At 38.7% G+C, this 21,128-nt stretch overlaps 1 protein-coding gene across 1 annotated transcript in view; it reads left to right on the top strand.

Moving 5' to 3' along the window:
- SLC10A7 (solute carrier family 10 member 7) overlaps window positions 1-21,128 on the top strand; it is a 138,750-nt gene that overhangs the window by 38,221 nt on the left and 79,401 nt on the right. Inside the window, exon 5 of the mRNA XM_058024257.1 lies at window positions 8,494-8,532. Coding sequence (XP_057880240.1) covers window positions 8,494-8,532 — 39 coding nt within the window. The remainder of the gene's footprint in view (window positions 1-8,493; window positions 8,533-21,128) is intronic.

Genomic DNA, 21,128 nt, shown 5'->3' with positions numbered 1-21,128 from the left:
TGAGGCAGCCTCCCCATGCTGTGGCCTTCCTTGCACTGCTGTAATGTTTCCCATCTCCTGGCATTACACAGCTGATAGTGAAGCTGCTGCCAGTGGTGGTAGTGACAGAGACTTTCATAACAATGCTATTCTGGGCTGGTTTGGAAGGCATAGCAGTTAAAATGTCTGGTTCTGCTGCTAACTGCCCAGAAAGCAATATGAGTGGGATATTTATAGAAAAATACTGGTGCAGGCACAGCCTTACAGTAAATGCAAAGGGCACCTTTTAAAAAGTGGCCTTGTGCTTTCATTTCACTTCAACGGGGAAGTAATACTCTTTGGAGTTGTGGGATGTATTGTTTAACTAGACCTCTAATCATGTTATGGATGATGTGTCTCCAGGAGAATCAGGGGACAAGACCTTTAAGTGTTTTTATCACAGCTTAAGATCTCAGAAAATGTGAACTTAAATAAAAGTATGTTCGGGAGGTTGTTATTGCTCTGTATCCTTTTGAGGATACCTTCCACAGGCTTTTCTTTTTTTTTTAGAGAGAAAGTCTCTTACAGTTATGAAGTGTTTGTCCATAAGAGAGGAACAAGTTGGCAGTACTTGTTTACCATTGTTCAGCTGAGCCTCCTTTATTAAATCATTGTTCAGCAATCTGTTTGTCCTGGTGTGAGACCCAGTGTCTTCATTGCTAAAGTGACAAACTGGGGTCCCTAAGAAATGCATGATATGCATAAGGCTTGTGGGTAATTTTGATACCAGAGTGGTTAAATTCTGGTTAAATTCGTAACTCTTTGCTCTCTAACCACGTTTCACAGGCCAGATGTATGGCAGCTAAGGCTTACACTTCTCAATATGTGAGTACAAGAGAGAAGTTACCTTGTTTCCCCCTGATTAGGAAAATGATGGAAATGGGCTTTCCATTTGGGGAAAAATGCATACAAAAAGTTTGGCTACATGTCCTTCCAGGAACTCAGCTTTCTGGTGTGTCAAAGCCACATGAATTTTGTGCAGGACTAAGTCAGATGCTGGAGCGTGGTGTTTATGCACGTGTGTATTTGGTGTGAGAAAGTCTGTGTTGTAATGAGCCTGTCAGCTTTAAATCACTGCTTGTGCCAATGTTTACACTGGCACTGGGCAGTCATCTCAATGTTTGCATTTGCAATTTTTAAGTAGAAGAGAGGAAAAAAGAGAAACTGCCTCTGTTTATTCATGTTGGTATTCAAAAGTCCACTGTAGGTGCTCGGGTCACTGAGCCCCGTTGGGATGGGTGACGTAGGAGCCAACAGCAGAAGGCACAACTGTGTCCTATGAGAGTGATTTTGTGTTTTGAGCTGCAGCTGGCAGGAGGATGGGAAAATCAAATCAGATCTTCAGAATGCTGCTGGGCTTGGGGTATGACTGTCACACAAGATGGGGTGAGAGTGTTGGTGGCTGTCTCTACTCACATTGCTGAAAGGATGAGGATCACAGTTGCTAGAAAGACTCCCTTAACCTTGGTAGCTGAAGGAATAGACGAGGCTTTGTGTGTGGCCTACATTTCTGTTTCTGAATCTGGCCTAGATGACTTTTTTTCCTGTTTTTCTTGTGAACATCACACAAGTTTTCTTCCCCACACAGCCACAGGATCATCTGGTGTGGGTAAATCTTTGCCATTTAGGATAAAGCAAAGAAATTATGAACAAGGTGACAGCATTGTACAGCTGATGGCATGGGCTACTCAGGCACTGTGCACTGTTTATGAAGTCTCTCATCTCTTCTGTAGCTGAGGAGACCAAATCTTGCTTCTTTCAATGTGAAAATGAACATTCCAGCTCCTGACAGAGGTTCTTTCCTCCTGACTTCATTCATGTGATCTTTCTGATGACAAAAGCCTTTATTTTCATTGAGCTCAGTTTTACAAGTAATCTCAAGTAAAATGTGATACAGTAGTCTTGCTTTCCAACCTTTGCTAAACAGGGATTTCCTGTTACTCATCTATATATTAGAATTGGTGGAAATTTGTAGAGTGACACATAAGTGTTCCTGAGACCTGAATGATTAATGTTTGCCATTTGAATTGTTAGCAAATGTTTACGTTCTGATTTTTCCTCTCTAAAAAAGCACCTCATTTTAATGCATATACTCTCCTGGTTTTCATTCTTTCTTCACCTCCTCCTGCCTCTGAGTGAGAAATACCATCCTGGCACTCCAGAACTCCCTTGGGCCATCCCAGTTGCTGTCAGTAGAGACAAGTTAGTATTTCTAACAAAAATAAAGTGAGCAGGATAGTTTTCTTTATCTGTCTTAGTATTCCTAAAATTATTGGTGAAACAGAGAAATCCTTCAATGAGAAGAACCACATACCTAAATAAGTGTGTCCAAGAAGCTTTCCTTTTACCAGATGTTTTAGTATTTGTAAATATTATTTACCAAAAGGTGGTGATGGATATGAGGAACTACAAAAATTGGGGAATTAAAGGCTGTTTTTCAACAGAAACAACTTTGCTGGTAAGGGGCAATAACTCTGCCAGCAGAGGCCCCAGCTTGTTTCTGTGTTCTGCTTGTGGCACAATGCTGTGCCTGCCTGAAGCAGCACCAACTTCTGCTCAAGTGATGGCAACCTCTGGCATCCTGGAACAGAGGGTACAGCCCTGCTGAAATGAAAACAAACAACAGATGAGTTATTCTGTTTCCATTTTCTGGTGCCTTTTCAGTGTCATTTCCATAGGACTCATGGTTTTTGAACATGGTTGAAATAAAGCAATGTTTTCATGTTGTCAACACAGCTCTAGGGGTGGGTTGGGGATTAGGTGATATCTTTGCTATTTTTTCTCAGTCAGAAAATTATGTTGGACCACAGGGGACATGGCAGTGGATAAATACATAATCCCCTCCATACTTTGGGGTTTTTTGGTTGGTATTCTGGAGGCTTCTTGGTTGGTAAGTGTAGTTTTTGTGTGTGTGTATTTGTGATTCTCTGGATTTTTTGATTAATTTTTTAAAATAAGAGCATAAGGTTGTGCACATTTCTACTCTACTAAAATAATTAGAATAATGTGGTATTTTTATAAGAGACTTTTTGAACATCAGCACACTTTTTTTGGAAGATTTCTTTGGACTCAAAATTTAGTCAGTATCAAAGTTTTGTGGGGTTTAGTTGTTTGGGGAGGGTTTTGTGTTTTTCATAGTTTGTGTGTTTGGGTGGTTGGTAGTTTTGTGTTTTTTGTTTTGTTGAAAACATGGTACAACTGTTGTGTTGCCCTATCACATGTGCGGCACATGGGCTGGAGTCATGTCTAAGGTGTATTCTCCAGCTTCTGAGAATTCAGTATGGAGTGTACATACATCAGAGTCAAATCTAGACCCTATTTGTTTCCCAGAGATGATGCTGGAGTGTTAAAAAGGCATGTGCTTTGCCTCGGAGGGGGCAACTGGGCTTCTGGAGATTTGGTTGAGCAGTTAACACTGCCTCTTTCATTTTTGCCATGCTGGAGCAGGATTTTTATATGCATTTTAACAGTTATTTAAGAGTCCCCATATGCTTAGAAAGGAATCTGAATATATGTGCCTTTTTTAAAGCTGCATCATAACGAGGTTATTCCATCAATACCGTAGAATGACTGGGAGCTGCAGTTGGAACAATATGTAAAAATACAGCTTGTAAAAGATTTCCTTTATTAACTGTCATCATCCACAAAATATATGTTCAAATAAACGTTGTGTAATAACTAAATTTGAGATTAATAGGCCCCTTAAGAAACAGGGAAGTCATTCAGGATAGTCAGTGAAAAATAGCCTGTATGACTGTAACATGCACATATTGTCCTGCTTACATGCTCTCTCTGGTGTCATTGCCATTTATCAATGTCGGCACGCTCTGTTCTCATTAAAACACTCTTGCACAAAAGCAACTTAATTTTCTTAAGAGAAGAGGACACCTGATTCAATTTAGTGCTCAAAACCAGGAACTTGAATATATTTTTTTTCCTGTCTGAACTCAGATGAATAGTTATGAACAGCAACACAGATTAAACCTTATTAGGCATATTTATATTCTGTTTGCAGTAACAGTGCTGTGGCAAAAAGCTTTCTACAGAGATGTAACATCTTGTTATTGGAAACAGCAGTTAAGACATGAGCTGTGGTAACACAGGAGATTTTATTTTTAAATAGGAGATTGAAGGAGTTGTTTAAAGGGACTCTGCCAACTCATTCAAGTTACTTCTAATGTCCTGCCTTCTTCCACCTTTTCAAACTACACCGATGTTTTTGGGTAGATAAGATTTCCTTTTCTGTCCTGTTTGGTCAAATAATTTCCAGCACTTTATTTAGTCTTTCTTTTTTTTCCCCCTTGCCTCTTCTGTCAAATGGTTGTATTAAAATTTGCAATAATAGTATCGATGCTGTAAAATCTTACACTACCATGTTGTGTTCTCTGTCCTCTATTGCATAATCCTGCACTAGAACTGTGAGAGTCCTTGTCTCTTCCCAGTTCTTTTCTGCTCTTCTGGGTTTTTCTTTCTCCTTCACTGTGCCTTGTGTGTTAAATAGGATAATTAGTCTTATTGCTGCTGCTTGAGCTGCATATCCCACTAGTGTGTGGTACATCCCCCTAGTGCTCAGGTTTTAACTGCAGGGAATGGCAGACAGACACACAACAGCTCTGGGTGATGCCCAGGCTGCTTCCTTCCAGGATGTTCTGGGGCTGTTTGCTTTCATTACTCTGCATCTGTGGCCTTGACCCTGCAGTGTCCTTTCCTCAGAGCAGGGATGGCTTGGGGCCAGCTAGGCCCTGGTGTCCATGGGGTGTGCTGTCCCAGCTGTGGGGTGCCTGGGGGTGAGCATAGGTTTAAATACATCTAGGAAGGTTGTGTCCCTAAGGGCTGCCAAATGACACTGCAGAATCAAACGTTTTGGTATTGAAGCACTACACACATATTGGTGAGAAAATCTCTTACATTTTCCTCTGAGGTCCACATACAAAGCTGTGAGACACTGCACTTCCCCTGTGCTCTGCAGTAAAGTTCCTGTCTAGTTGTGCATAACAATTTCGTTGGAACCCTGCTGATAATGATAAAATGTTGCTGCTTGGCCCAGGTGTTCCGAATGTGGCCAGGGTGTGCTTTCCTGTTGTTTAATGTAGTCTGGCTATGTTATTATCAAAACAATATCTAGTCTAATAAATTGCAAGATGGTTTAGCTTGGTACCAAAAACAAGGCAGTGGATGTTCAGAATGTGTTCTGTATTTAATTCTTGAATTCTAAGCACACTTGTTTGATTTGCCGCCCAGTCACATGTACTTGACTGCTGCATGTAACTGATGCTGCATTTGAATGCACACCTGGAGGGACAGGCTCAGCCCCTGGGTAGTGGCTTTGCCCTTTTCTTCCATCTTTTACCAGCCTTTGTTGCGAGGAGGACTTAGATCTCGTTGCTGCCACTGTAGAAATCTAAGCAGTGTTTTCTATACATGTATTCCAGGAAAAGGGGGAAGAGATGAAGGGCTGAAGGTTTGGGCTAGACTCTGGTGTAAGAAAAGTTTCTGCCAAGTGCTGCCAGATAGGCATCTTTCCCAGGTGGCCTGGTCATTTCTCATTTGGAATTCTCCTTGGAAATGTAGACCCCCAGGATTATTCCCTAAGCCCAGTGCCATGCAGAGTTGTCTGAAATTGTACCTGCCCAACAATAAGTGAATTTGTTGTTTAATGGAGCTAATATGTACAGTTGTTAACTCAAGTGATGCTGCTCATGCTCTTGTACTTGCCTGTTGAGAGTCCTGGCAGTGACTTTCAGTTGTCTCTTGAGTTGGTGCAAACATAGAAATTTGCCTTGTGGTTGGTTCTGCTGCTTTTGAACGTGGTCTGACCTTACATTTCAATACATGGCTATGCACTCACCTTTTGAAAGGACTTCACTGTGGATTTTATAGAGCTCTCCCCTCATACTAGTAGTAAATGCAGTGAATGGTTTGCAAACACATGCAAATCTGAACTTGGAGTATTATAAAGACATCCAAATGTTTTCATGTTTTATTGTTTCATTTAAGCTGGCAGCAGACAGTTGAAGCACAAAAAGAGCAAACACTAAAAAAAGTGATGCAGTAATAGTGACTAATAAATGTTTCAAATAGAAAATGAAGAGCCTGGCTGTATCATGTGTCAGCACTAATGTTTATTTGTATCATCCCTCTAAGGATTTCAGAGTGCTTTCTAAGGAATGAATTAATTTTGACAATGCCCTGTGAGGTATGTATCCCTTTGATAGAAGGGAGTTGGAAGCACAAAAGTGTTTAAATTCTACAGGGTTATGCTACTAGGTATGTTTAATTACAAATTGGAGCACTTGATTCAGTTTACTACCAGTTTGTTTAAACTGAACCAGAATCACAAATATAAGCCCCAGGTTTGTGAGTATGAGAAGAAATTACTTCTAAGTTTGTTTTGCAGGGAAAATGTTTACAAAGAAAACTGCAGATAGAGTAATTGACATATGTAAATCCTCCCTTGCTGAGGCAAATAATCTGGATAATTGTATTTTAATATGCAGTCTTCCTGTGGTTTTTTTTTCTCTTCTTTTGTCTGTAATGAGTGTTTAATTATCTGCTCTGGGTAGTTTCTGACACTGCAGAGAAATGGAGTTAAAAATTGTAAACTAGTGTACTCCAGAACTGGTGGTGAATTGTGACTTTTGCACATGACTAGTTAAACAACTGAAGTATAAAATTTGTCCAAGGTTATTGTCTTAGTCCCTGTTATATGCTTGAGATTATTTAAAAAATCCAGATATCTTCCAGATGGATCAGGAAGGAATAAAAGAGGTTTGATAATGGGCAAAATACCACCATCTAGTATCTCTCCTTTTCACCTTTCCAGACACAGAATTTCTCCTGAAAGTGGAATTGCAGCCTGTTTTAAGTAAAATAATGTGATATCTCTAGATGATCCCCAAATCAGGATTGGTAGCCATGTTCTAGGTTTGTGTGGATGGGTACAGCGTGTCTTTGCCTCGCTACATGAAGGTGTCTGTTGCACAGCTTCAAAGACAAGTAGAAAATCCTGATTTAATTCACACTTGTTGAAGAATTGTTTATACTACTCACGCTTCCTTTCAGCTATGATATCTGGCAAGAGAAGCTGTTTGGACTTGTGCCTTCTTTTTTTTTTTTATGTTCAAAAAAGAAATGCTGATGAGAGAGAGGTGTTAAAATATGTTACTGTAGTTTACAACTGTCAACTATAATGTTTTATTTAGCTGTATCTACTCAGATGCTCCCTCCACAACATGGAGTGCCATATGCCATTGTCCCTGTTAGTGAGCAAGTCAGCAAGGGTTTCCCAGCCTGCATTTGTTTTTGTATTTGGGCCACTGAGGAGCTGTGGTCCAGTGCCATCTTTTATTGATAGGGCCAGCAGAGGAGGAATCTAATGAAATTATCAAAGCTTTGAATTAATTATGAACTTGAATAAGAAAGCTAAGCTCTCTAGAGCCAAGGATCTCATTACCCATTCATTTTCATTGCATCCTCTCATGGAGCAGAAGGCAGGTTCAGCTACTGCTCCTACCCTGATTTTGGACTTTATTCAAACTTGCTCAACTCACTAACAGCCTCTTGTTATTAATCTGTGGCTGGAAGTGTCCAGGGTGATTAATTTGACTCTAAACCGGCACGTAAATGTAGATTTCCCTCCTCCCTTTCCTCTTACCTTTGCTGTGTGGCTTTTCATCATCAGACTGGCTGCCACACAAGAGTTTCTGGTCTTTCTTGGTAATTGGGGAAAGTTATGCAAGACTCAAGTTTTAACTTCCTGGAGTTTAATGAGTTCCTAATAAGAAATAATACTGCTATCTTGTATTTCCTGGATATTTAGGTAAGCACAAACACTTCTTAAGTCATTATCAAAACTGTTTATTTTCTTATTTTAAAAGATTTTGGAGTGAAAAGTAATGACATTTTGGCCTCAGTAGTCCGGGAGATTGTGGGATTTCTTTTTGTTGGGTTTTTTGTTATTCCTATTTTAAATTTGTTTGTCAAGCTACAGGAAATTCTCTCTGTCAATACTTTATTATGATGAACTATTAAAGTAGTTTATTTACCAGATTAATATTTCATTATTATTTTTTAAAGTGTATAAAAATGCAGTATTTTAGTTAAATCAGCTAATGTTCATTTTAATTATTAGTTCAGTGTATGAAAATTATGAGAGCACGAGTAGTGAGACCAAGCTTCTGTGTAATATTCTTAGTTCTTGTGGATATTCCTTTTCAGTCTATCGGCAAAGATTTTCTTCTCCTCCTGCTTTTGTCCCTTTCAGCACATTATTTATGAATGCATAAACCAGAATCCATCAGTCTTCATAAGTTACAGGCGACTGGCAATTTTTTAAGCAGTGGCTAACTGCCTAATGGTCTCTGTGTATGTGTGTATTTGGAGACTCTAATAGCTTGGTGGGTGGGGGAAGGACATTTTGTTCCTGCACTGTAGCTATTGCACCATTGGTGATATTTATCATTTTTTTCTCTCTAGGCAGCTGCAATATTTAATTCTGCTTTTGGAAGTTTTTTGGTAAGTAACACAATATTTCTAGCAAGTGCTTTAATAGTCTTATTTTTAACAGTATCATTGGTGTGTTTGGATTTTTTCACATAATTGTTGGTGGATTCAGATGGCAAAAATTTGAATCATCTTCCAGCTTATGTCACCATGCCCTTAAATATGGATTTTGCAATTTCTTTTCTTTTTGTTAAACTCTTGAGAAAGGTAGTGAATAAATTGTCTCTGCTCATGGTAAATTAATAATGTGTAAACACATCTTAATTTTCTCCTTAATGGGTTAACAGAACCTATTATTATGCAGATGTTTCAGACATGGGCATCAATATATTGATTTTTCTAATAAGGCCCATCAAATACTCATTATTTTCTATCAAGAGGCCATGGATTTTGAAAAGAAAACATGACCCAGCTGATCAGAGAGTAGATGCTAATTTACTCAGTGACTTGTCATTTGTTTAGCATATTTTACTGTCAGTGAAGCCACTCGATGTCTCTGAGGAACACACTAAAATAGCTGGATATGGGAAAGCAATCAATCCAGCTGGAAATATAACTGTTTCTTTAAAAAGCAAAGGCAGTATTTGTGGTCCTGATGGTCTACAAACATTTGGAAATGGCACAGTAAAGAACACTAAATATATTTATGAAAAAAGGAAGAATAGATTTCTTTTACTGATGTGTTGCTTAGAGTGATACTAATGAATGTTAAGTAAAAAATTATTTTATGTGTTGACTGATTGTTCATTTAGGCAGCTAATAATTGAATTTGCTCTTACTAAAATTTATGCATGTTTAGAAGAAAGTGTTTATGATGCCAGTCTTGTATCCCAGTTTTATACTGTGATGTATAAAATGAATGAATGCTAAAAGAATCCAAATTACAAAATTGAAATAAAAATTGTGATACAAAATAAATCACTTTTTATACATGCATTTTTTTTTTATTTTGTGAAAAGCTGACTTTTAGAACCTTAAGTATATGGAACTGTACTAGCAAGAGACAAAGTCACATGGCATTTTGCAGTTGTGTTGCTGCATTTTTGAAGGACTAGGCTGAAATTAGGAAGGTGGATATATGTTTTTTGGGTATGGATGACCTCTCACCCTCTGATATTTAAAATGTCAGTTCCCAACTACTTGTCCTTTGTGTTACCTGTAATATTCTCCTTCTGTGGGGCTGCCTCAAACTGTGGAAGTGTTGGAAAAGCTCTGAAGTCTGTGAGTGTTATGTGAATGATATTTTCTCTTTGTTGCTTGGCACGAGCTCCTGGTTTCCCTGCTGTCTCCAGCTTTCAGGTCAAGAGGTTTCTGTGAATACCCAAAGGCTCAGTTCAGCTGCCACTTGGAGATACTTTTTGGCTTCAAGTATGAATTTAGGCTCCACTGCATCTGACTACAATGCTGGCTCCTAGTAAATCAACAGAGACATATTTTCAATTTCTAGTAGCTGTTTGCAGTTCTTTGAAGAAATCTGAGCTCAAGAAGCTGAGTTAGTTTTGTTTTCATGTAATACTCCTAATTTTGGTTTTGGTCTTATTTCATGATCCTTCTGCTTACACGTAATTACCTCATTTCACTTTTTGTTCCCTTCAGGTCTTTTTGCAAATGTTGGAGCAGCATTGCAGTAAGAATTACTCTTACAAAGTTCCCAGAAAAGACTTTTCAAAAATATTAAAGATCAGCTAAAATGAAACCATAGTACCAGCTGATTTTTTCTAATTACAGTTTTTTGGGTTTTTTTTGGTTTTTTTTTAGAATAACATGGTAAAGACACTGGTTGCTATTAAATTACAAATATATTGACACATTTAAACATTTGTTGTGGTAATTCTACTTTAAAATCATGATTATGTAGGGAATACATGTGTATGACACAAAGGAAATCACAAATATGTTTACTGAGTGCTTTGTTCTTACAAACTTTTCCAGTTATGAAGTTGATAGGACAGACCTTGTGGTTGACATGTGGTAGTAGGCCAGGGTCAGCAGTAAGCAGACAGAGTTGTTTTCCAGTAGTTTCACAGTGGTGTGGGTCTACATGACCATGAATTGAGCTGCTCCAGATATGGAGCACTGGCAAGCATGTGGTCACTCACAAAGAAAGCTTGCTGTTGAAAAACTGCCAAAGCATTAAGTACATATGTGTTTGTATATGTGTATATATATATTTCTTTCTTTGAAGTCAAAACTGTTCTATAAAATGTAAAAATAATTGACTTGTTTCTTCCAACATAATGGAAGTGGTTTTGGGAATCCATCAGTTTGTATTGGTGCCTAACTTATGGATTTGGCTATGGGTGGAGAACCTATGTCCTTCCTGTATATTCAATTCAGGATGAATCTAAATCACATCTGCATTTTTCTTAGGAGTGTCTAATGATGAGCTGTGTGTGGACAGGCTTAGATGGAGTTACAGACCTTTGTGACCAAAACTTTATGGGGATTATTTGGAAGGCTCTGACCTCAGCAAGGCTGAAGTTTTTCTGTGTTCCTTGTCTCACCATGTGTAGCACGTGGGCAGGTTGTGGCACTCGTGACAAAGCCAGGATGGTGTTTTCTCTTTTCACACTGTGCCCTGTGGGCCTGTGCCTGTGTGTGATAGTGTCAAACTGGCGGATTTAAAAGGGCTGAAAGATGTGCTGTGCTGATTGCTCTCCTGCCCCCACCTTTTTTTTTCCCTTAAGACTAGGAAATAGTGTTGAGAAGTTAAATTAAAGTTAGTTGTGGAACAAAATGTTTGCAGGAAAATACTCAGTATAATGTTAGAATGATACTGAGATCAGCTTATTCAGATGAAATGGAACATCTTGTGATATGCAAGATGTAGAAATGCCAAATATGTCTTGATGAGCAGAAATGCACTTAGATTAAGGACCTGGGGGTGTTTCCATTGGTAAAGAGATTTACAAAAACTGCCAGCCAACCACAAAGTAATTCCTTTTTAAATCCACCAAAGTCCATCTTCCTATAAATATACAGACAAAACCGTACATGGAATGATACACTACATATTTATGTTATTTTATTGACTTAGTTTAATAATGTCTCAGGTCTAATTAAAACCCAGTGTTTGAAAAAACTAATTGTTACAGAAAAGTGTTTTTATATAGCTAGATTAGTAATAACTAACGATAGATGAATTCAATTTACATAAATTTCAGCCAAGAGAATATTTAGGCTCATACCATAGAGGATTGCTCTGAGCTGGGTAGTTAATATCATTATCTCCTCCCCTCATTTAAGCAGTTTGCTTTACAATAATTGTGGAACATAAGAAGTGATTTCAAATTTTCCTCTTAAAGGGGTTTTAATATACTCTGGTGGTGTTTTACTCATACAGAGCGGTTGGTTGTCTCAAGGTTGCATGCACATGCTAAGATAGAAAGCACTGTGTTAGCTGCTTCCACTTGGAGGAGAGGATACTTTGCACCTAAAGGCTGAAGAAATTGCCTGGAATGTGAAGTGTTGGTCTACTGGAATTGTTAATGTTGTATGCATTGTATGCTTCCTAAGCATTTCAGTTCTGCTTTTAAAAGAAGACGACAAGTCCTTGCAAATCACAGAGCAATGGGCCGGAGACTGCAAAACATGCTGTGCTGCTGGTTGTTCCATGGTGTTTGCCGGAGTGGTTCAGCTCCTTTGACTTTGTCCAGCTGTCACTGAGGCTGCTCCTGCCCTGGAGGTGTGCTTGGCTGAGAGCTGCACTCAGTTTGCAGTGACAATGTAATGCCTTGTGTGTGGGACATGGACTTCCAGAACTCTGTGTCCTCACAAAATGCTCTGCACTGCTAGACTGGACCAGTCTTGGTAATCTTTGTCTCTCATGAATCTCCTTTCTGCTTGAGACTGTGGGCTGGGAATCCCATAAGAATATCCAGCCTGTGGTGTTGAGTCAGTGTAGGCTGGTTCTTTGGTACCTTGGGCTTATGAACAGTTGGTGTGAAAGGAACAACCATCAGCTTCACCTTCCATGAAGAACTGAAACTGAGATCTGAAGGCCTGTGGGGACAGGAAGTCAAGAGGAAAATAGAGAATTCTGGGGACTCTGCTCTGGTGACCACTGGGCTCCTGAGAAGACAGCAAAGTGTTGTTTAAGAGTTCCTCCAGTGCTGCTATGGACTAGATTTTCTTTCTCTGTTGAAACATAATAGATGAAATGAGACTCGTGTCAGGTGCCCATCATTCCATTAATCTCCTTTGTCCAAACTAAGTCTGTGTGGGTTTTTTCTGTTATCTGACCATTTCTCAGAGGGGACAGAGCTGGTTTGTGCCATTCAAAATGCTCAAATAATTTTTGGAGCTGCCACATGGCTCACCAAATCAAGGCTAGTATTTTTATTTACATTGTCTTCCAAATGCAGGCTAAAGCTAGCAGAGAATAAAGTTAGCTTCTCACATATACCCAAAGCTTAGCTGGTTAATGAAAATGTATGGAATTCTTATCTAGTCTGCTTTAGCAGGCATAATGATTTACACAGCCTGACAGCACTAGTGCTGCAAGTAAATGCATTAGTCATAGTGTCCATTTTTCTTGCAAATTTGTGACACAGATTTAATTATGGGAATGACCAGCAACTTACAAATCTAATTTTGGTAGGCTGAGCCAACTTTTTTATTTTAATAACAATGGATTTTTTAGCAATGATTTCATTACCATTTAAAGAAATCCAACCATATGAAAATAACCAATTGGCTGAATTTATTTACTTTATTTTACCTTAGTGGATGTTGAATGGTTTTAGTTTATTTGGGGCTTTTTTATTATCACTTTTAAAATCTTATTTATTTCTAGGATAAATATCCTTATCTGTCTTAAGCATTTCTAGTATAACCATAGTAAATATTTTTCTAAAATCAGGCACATGTTTGTATACCCCTTTGTTCAATCTTAATTGTGTCTTTGCAGTATGAAAAGGGGCAGAGCAGTCATCTGGGATTCCCTTTTTACTCTGCTAGCTGTTTACAAAGAAATCTTGCCAGGAAGTCTGTTCACAACAGGTGCTGAATTCTAGATTCAGTCTTGTTTAATTTCAAAGTGGAGCTGCTTTATGGAGAGCCACTGCACTCTGAGAAGTGTCTCCTCTTGCTCTGTGAGCAGGGATGCTGTGGGTCTATGGTCCAAATTCGATCAGGGTAGTTCTCCAAGTCCTGAGCAAGTTCTCCCTCATAATCAGCCACTAGGGAAGGCACCTTATCCTCAGAGGATTGTTTCTTGCATGAGTGGAAGGGGATGGCACATCTCTGCAGCAGTGAGTGTTTGGACCAGATAGTATGGACCAGGCAGGAAAAGTTCATAATTTAAATAATCTTGGGAGCCTCTTATGTTGGCTTACTGTAACTTATTTCATGGTTGGTGCTCAGATCTCTTTTTGTTGTTTAATATCCTCATTTTGATTTCTGCTAGATGGAGCTGAAATCTCAAAATAAGCTTGGGCATCATTGGCTGTTTCCAGGTTTTTTGCCAAGTAACTTCTCAAAGCATGTAAGACTTCACTCTCACCGTGTACTCAAAGTTCCAGTATACAGCATTCTCAGTTGAATACCTAAACTTGAGTTAGTTTGCACTGTTTTGGTACAAGCAAGGCAGAATAACAAAGCTTCCTGTGAAAGACAGCCTTTAGCACAGACTTAAAGACATGCATGATTATTTTTAGGGATTGTTGGGCATGTGCACCCATCCCAGTAGTCCTTTATTGATAATCTCTCTCCCTCCCAAAGCCAAGCTGACAGAGTGGGTGTGAGATAGAATGAGATGTAGAATTTTCTAATAAATAAAACAGTAATAGTAAAATCTGCCTGTCTATGACTAATGCTAAACACTTTTTAAAAATTATAAAAAAAAAAAAGTATAAAGGTGCAGTTCTCCGTTCTCCAAAAGAAGTAAATGGGATCTTGCTCCCAAGGAATTGAGAGAAATTGGGTAGAAGGATAGGTGGAAATGTGAGTATTCTAACACCCACTGTGTGGTCTCACTGATGGCACAGTTGGTCTGAAAAGAGATTTAATTCAGTAGGGATTTGCAGAGCCAGCCAGCACAGAGAACCAGTTAACAAATAACACTGCTGGTGGTTATCTTTGATGTGTTACAGAGAAGGAGGGTAGGTAACAGTAACCAAGAAGAAAGATAATGTGCTGGCAAGGTCTCAAAAAAGACAGTCCTCTAGAAGGCCAATGATTAGTTCCTGTATTTTTTTTCAGTGGTCAAGAGGAAAATGCCTTGAAATCTACCTAATAACAAAAAATGAAACCATTAGCTGTCAAATGTGTAGAAATTATGTGGGCTGTAACTTGTCTCAGGGCTTTCTCAGTTTTCCCATTAGCTTTTGCTACTGATCATTTAATTCATCTTACTTGGTCTTATGGGACTCAAGCAGTCAGTTCTGCCAAAAAAAGTTTGTTTAAAGATAGCAATAAGTAGGCCATTAAATACATCTCTTTGTATTATCTTTGAGGCCAAAAAATAAGCAACTGCTACCTTTCTAAAGATCCAGGTAGGATTTTTGTTTTCTTGCACCTACTTTTTTTTGGTCAGCAACCTCATCTAGTGCACTGCTAGGCATGGTATTCTGTGATGGCTTTGGAGACAATAGGTTGCCTGCCCCCATCATTCCTGTTTCCATGGATTAGCAGGATTTTGGGAAAAGAGGGAGCTGAGGATATATATGCCAGTAGCATTTCTTGAGTTACTAAAACAAGCAGCAGAAGTGGATGTTGCTGGAGAAAATTCAGAGGCAGAACTCAGCATGTTTGTTACACTTTGAAAAGATGATGTGAGAGTTGGACCAGCTTCACTCTTCCAGTCCAATTGTCAGTTCAGGAACTGCAAGGTAGAAGGGAGAGAAGGTTCTGTAGCCAAGACTAGAAACTCAAAGTGTCTTAAACTTTGTGATCTGGCATCTTTCTTCTGATCACATAGCATGGGGAAACTGAACATGAAATGTCTCTGGCTGTGGTTTAGTCCATCACCACAGTCATTGTTGTTAATGGAGAATGGGCACTGGAAATTTGCAAGAAGCTTGATTCCATTCTAAGTGGAAGCTAATGAGTTAGACAATCAAGGGTTACCACTCTTTGGTAACTATTATTTGGAGAACATCTAGAGAAGGAAATATATGTGTTTAATATTATATATGTGTTTAATATTATATAATCAGGTGATTGCTTGGATTAGTATGTAAGTAAAATCTGCTGGTACAGTTTTAGCATAAAATCAGTTTGTCTAAGAATACTTATGTCATAATTAGCAATTTGTCATTGTCTCATCTGGTATGAAAATATTGCATTTTTTGTCAAAAGAATGTTTATTTTGGGCTTTTTTTCCCCCTGGTTTTGCTTACTATGGTTTTTGGCCAGAACTTGAAAGAAAAAAAAAAAAACAACCAAAAACCACAAATAAAAACAATTGTCTCGAGGTTGAAATTGTGTACAGAATCGAAAGGTCATGGGTTTAGTTTGTAATGCTTTCTTGTCTTCTGTACTAGAATGGTTTCCTGTTTTTTCACTCCAAAATAAACAAAGTGAAACTAACAGAAAAAAATATCACCTGTTCTGCCATAAAGTAAGATCAAGGTGTCTGACTTCTAATTAAGTCACTGAACTTTGTATCATGGAACTGTGTCACATCACTTGAAACTAGTTTTAAAAAATGTTTGCATTGAAAAGCTGCTTTATTTGCTTCTGACAACTCTTGGAGAAATATATCTGTGCCTTTTAAAAAGAAAGTAAAAATGTACACTACAAAACTTTGAACAGTTTATTTGTAAAGCAAGAGATTTAAGATTCTTGCAAGAATTTAGTTGTGTCTGTGGGAACCAAATGTTTGAATTTATTGGTTTTTTATGTTAGGTAGGCTGGTTCATCTAGCAGAAATTGAGAAGGGAAGCACTGTGAAAGACAATTTGGTTTTTATTTTGCCCTCTCTAGTATCTTTTAATACTAGAAGAAGCATTCCTCTGCATTCCTCTAGGGCTGTGGTTGTACACAAACATGTAGTCATTTGGCCTGATTTAAGGGTAAATGTTCCCTGCAGACAGATTTGGAAATGCACAAAATATGTAATTTTCTCTCTCACTTTTAAAAAATTCATCAAAAGGAAATGAAAATGTTTTTAGAATCTGCTGTTAATGTTCTCCCCCAAAGTTTTAGCTTCTGATTGAAATGGAGCAATGTTCTTTTCTCTGTGCTGTAACTTTTAGTCACCTGCATAAGAAAAGTGTGTGTGGGGTGAGAGGGAGTGGAAAGAAATCATCCTTTCCTTGGGAATAGGGATATTTAAGCTCCTGTTTTGTGCTTGATTTGGACTTTGAACTGGTGCTGCTGCAAGGAGTTGTTTCACCCAGCAGCTGTGTGTGCTGTAAAACACCAGCTGCTGTGCTGAGCAGTCACCTACACCAATCCATCAGGGAGCACGGAGCTCTTTCTCCTTCTCTGGCCCCAAACATGGATTCAGGAGCTAGCAAGAGTTGAGTTCTAGGCTGTGGTACAAACAGCAGTACCAGTGCTGTATGGTTCTGTACAAACCTCCTTTTACCTTTAGTTAACTCTTTGTGGGAGGAACATATCCAAACCACATTCATTTATTAAGTTTTTTGGTCCAGAACAGGTTAAATCTCGCGTGGGTTTTTGCTGTGGCTCTTCTCTATGTGGCTGAGCAGTGCCTGCTCCAAACTCGGCAGTGCTCAGTCTCCAGGGGTGAAAACAAGACGGATGTCATTATTACTCCAAGTTGAGGGGCTGGAAATCATTCCCCTTGCTGTCAGGGTGACAAATACTGTCTTAGAGGAGGTGCCAGAGGTTAGGTCAAAAGCTCTCTCAAAGTCTTTAGCTCAACTAGCAAGCAAGGCATGGTAATAAAACTGGAGCTTCCTTTGGAAATTGTGTTTATTCTTTATTGTGGGCTTTTTAAAAGTCAGTTTTGGGAAACCATCATGACCTTCAGTATGAGCCAGGAGTAGTTAATGAATTTTTTTCTTTAATAGCTGGACTTGTGCTGTTGTGGAGAGGCTCCCTTCATTATTTTGCCTTGTCTTCTTTGTAGGTATCAAAACAATCTACAGCTTTCATCCTTAATGGCTCATACTTGAAAAGACCAGTGATTGTGGAGGAAGGAGGGAACTGTTTTAGTTTATGATCTGTCATTATTTGGCTTCTTTTAACACTGTTCTGTCAGTGACATAGAGTTTTCATTTTAATTTCTTGTAAAAAAAAAATAAAATCAAATGCCCAACAAAAAAAAGAGCACTCTGAAACACCAGCCCAGCAACATCCAAACCATCTTGGAGGTAATGAGGCTCAAGCTTGCTTATATAGTTTATCATCTTTTTGGCATAGCACATGAGCAAATGCACTTCCCAGCCTCTTGTTTCCTCCACCTTCATTCCAATTCTCCACCCAATTCTCCTCCAGATACTTTTACAACAATTTACTTATCATTGCAGGAAAGAAGATTGTATGACAAAATTCTTTTTCTGAGATATTTTCTGATGGTACCTTCTTGGTTGCTCCGGTGTAACTTGTTGCAGGGATGTTTATGTGCTGTGTTTCCCTGAGAGCTGGTGGAAGATCAGACTAGATGGATATCTGACTTTATCTATTACAAACTCAGTATGCTTTACAAAGGGTGAAATGACTGAAAGCTTGTCATTTGTTATTTTCCAAGAAAAAGAATTATTTATACTTGTATCTAAATTAGGTGACCATGTTGGATAGAAAATTTTGCCCATTGATGTATGAAGATGGGTTTTTCATGTTATCTTCTGTCTTTCAACCAGTGCACTGAAAGCTCAGTGTGGGACACTTTCCTTGGATGTATTTATTGGTATTGAGTGTGTAACTTGGCTGAGACTGTGCATGACTGGAACAGCTTTTTGCTTCACTTAAACCTACTAGATGCACATAGTTTCACCCCCTCTGCCTACTCTTTCCACATGCCCTTGTACTGTGGTAGCTGCAGGTGCCAGCATTGATGCCCCCCTGGGTGGAAAAGTCATTCTGGCTTCTTCCCCCTGGTGCATTTGAGGCAAGCTCTGATAGACTGAAAATGCACACCTTGCTATGCCTCATTGCTTAGTTGTGGTCTGCTTTCTTAACCACATTTTTACTACTATATGGAAAGAAAATGTTAACTATTTGAAGAACTATATTACATAGAATTAGATGACATGAATAATGGGAAAGGGTTTTTGAAAAACTCAAACCTTTTAATAAAATGGAATGTCAAATATATGCGCATGTCTTTCAAGCAGTGATCAAAAAAACGTGTGAAAAGTTTCATATCCTTTTAAAAGTCAAATGATTATCCAATATCATAATTTTTTTTTGTTGGATGGACAGTACAAAGATGAAAGAAAATTTTATAGATAACATTGCACTTCACAGCTGACTGAAGCAGGTGTTAGAAATGCAGATTAAGCATACTGACTAAAGACTATATAAATTTGAAGTGAAAATGCCACTGGTCTACTTGCAGCGCTCTGCACATGTGAAGTTTCAGGTAGTTAAATTATTAATTTTATTGTGTGAGATAGTGCAGCAGTTAGGGAGAAGGTCCTTGTGCATTTATGATTTAACTTTTCCATTGTAATCTTTTTAATGTTAGGTGATAAGCAGCTGACAGAATTTGCTTCTGTGTTGAGTTTTGCTTGGAAAGAGAATACATAATACAGGTAGATAAATCCACACTGTAGGTTTATTTGCCAGTTAGGTGTTTTACAGGAGCATGCAGTGCAAATACACAGTTGTGGGTAAATGCAATTTCTGTAAAGGAAGGAGACTGAATGTTAGCAGTGTTGCTGTACAAATCTGCAGACACTGGGAAATCTGAATCTGGTCCTTCCACACAAAGTGGCACAAGGTGTTAATTTGCATCTCAGTCTTTTTTGGACTTCACAGGTTTTGTGTAGACATTATGCTCCATGATGTACAGGTACCTTATTGTGTGGGTGGTATGAAGCATGGGAGGAAGGCATTGGGAGAGGAGTGAGGGTGTTTCCATCCAACAGCTCAGTAACCTGCTAATAAACTGTACTAGACTGTGAATTTAATTTTGTCATGACTTATCAGGTGCCTGGAGCTAGTAATCAATCTGTAAGAGGTCTAATTCTTGAACAAATTAAAATTGGAAGTAGATTGGAAGACAGAGTCTCTTAAAGTGAGGAGCAGTACTGAGGCCCCTGCTCAGCACAGGGACTGCCAGGGCTGTTCTTATTCTGAACTCCTGCTAGAAAAGTCTGGTGGGACCTCACAATAGCCCAGCATGACTAGCAGGGGAGGCAGCCACAGGGACATGGCACTGTCCTTTGTCACCTAGAATCACTGTGAGGGAAGGAGAGCTTTTGCAGGGTTTATTTCTTAAGTGGTCCTTGGATCTGCTGGTTCTGAAAGTATGCTGTAGTGCAAGAACTGCCTCTTTGATTTTGGTTTTTTGTTTGTTATGTTTTTGTTTGTTTTTTACATAGACAATGCTGTTTTGTCCATCAGCTCACAGGGCATGGTATTTGTATTGGCAGCAGTTCTGCTCTGACTGGAGGAACTTGGTCTCCAAATATTCTGTATATGGTTGTGGAAGTTTGGTTGTAATAAGTGAAACAGATATTCAAGAGCATGTCCAGTACATCCTGGGAAGGAGACAGCGTGCAGCTAGCAAACCAGTCTTTGGAAATTTGAAAAGGCTACAAATGGGTCTAGGATTTTTACGTGCATGTACTTTATTTTTTCCATAAGAACAAATAAATCCCAGAGGTGACACTGTTTTCCATAAGCACCTAGACATAGCTCAATTCCTTTCTTATTTCTGATAACTGGTGCTTAGAGACACATGCTTTTGTTCCTTCAGTGGTGATCATTGGATCTTTCCCTGTGCTACAGAATGGAGTTCCCTACAGTGGGTACAGAACCATGTGAACTTTTATTCAGTCCCCAGAAAGGCCACTTGGTGCATTTGTAACACAGATAATGCACTACAATGAAGCCTTTAGTAAACTAAGTGTCAATTTTACTGTAGCCTTAACTCTTGTTTAACGTTTTGGTAAGGTTTTTGTGGTCATTGACTTTGAGAAACGGCTTCTATCCATCTTCCTGACTTTGAAGGCCAATTAACACAGAATAAAAGACTACAGATTCATTTTATAGACTGTGTAGTGTCCCCAACAAAGAACTGGTACATGAACTCATGTATAAAATATATTTATTACTATTGCTTTCCATATTTTAGTAGGTAGTTAAAATACAAGCTAAGAGCATCACTGTAACACAAACAGCTTGCAAAATAATAAAATCTAGATGAAGCCTAATATTTATAGAGTACTGCCTTACTGCCTAGTTTAGTCACTCAGTTAATAAAAGTATGGTTTTGCTGCATGCTTTTTCTTTTTCCTCTTCCCCCTCCCTTCCCTGTTACAGTGTGGGCTTCCCAGCAAAGCTGACCCATCTGCCATTTGTCTTGCAGTTTCAGAATCCAGTCAGTGTGTGTGTATGAATTCAAGTCAGAGAACTAAAATAGAATCTCATCATTATTATCATTTCAGTTTGCTTACCCTGAAGCAGAGTTAGTGGAGGGCTGTTCCTCCCCATGTACACGAAAGTCTGTCAAATTGGGATCTGTCACT

The sequence above is a fragment of the Melospiza georgiana genome, chromosome 5, assembly GCF_028018845.1.
Source record: "Melospiza georgiana isolate bMelGeo1 chromosome 5, bMelGeo1.pri, whole genome shotgun sequence".
Lineage (NCBI taxonomy): Eukaryota > Metazoa > Chordata > Aves > Passeriformes > Passerellidae > Melospiza > Melospiza georgiana.
The sequence above is the reverse complement of the archived record's forward strand: the minus strand, read 5'-3'. Positions and strand labels throughout refer to the sequence as shown.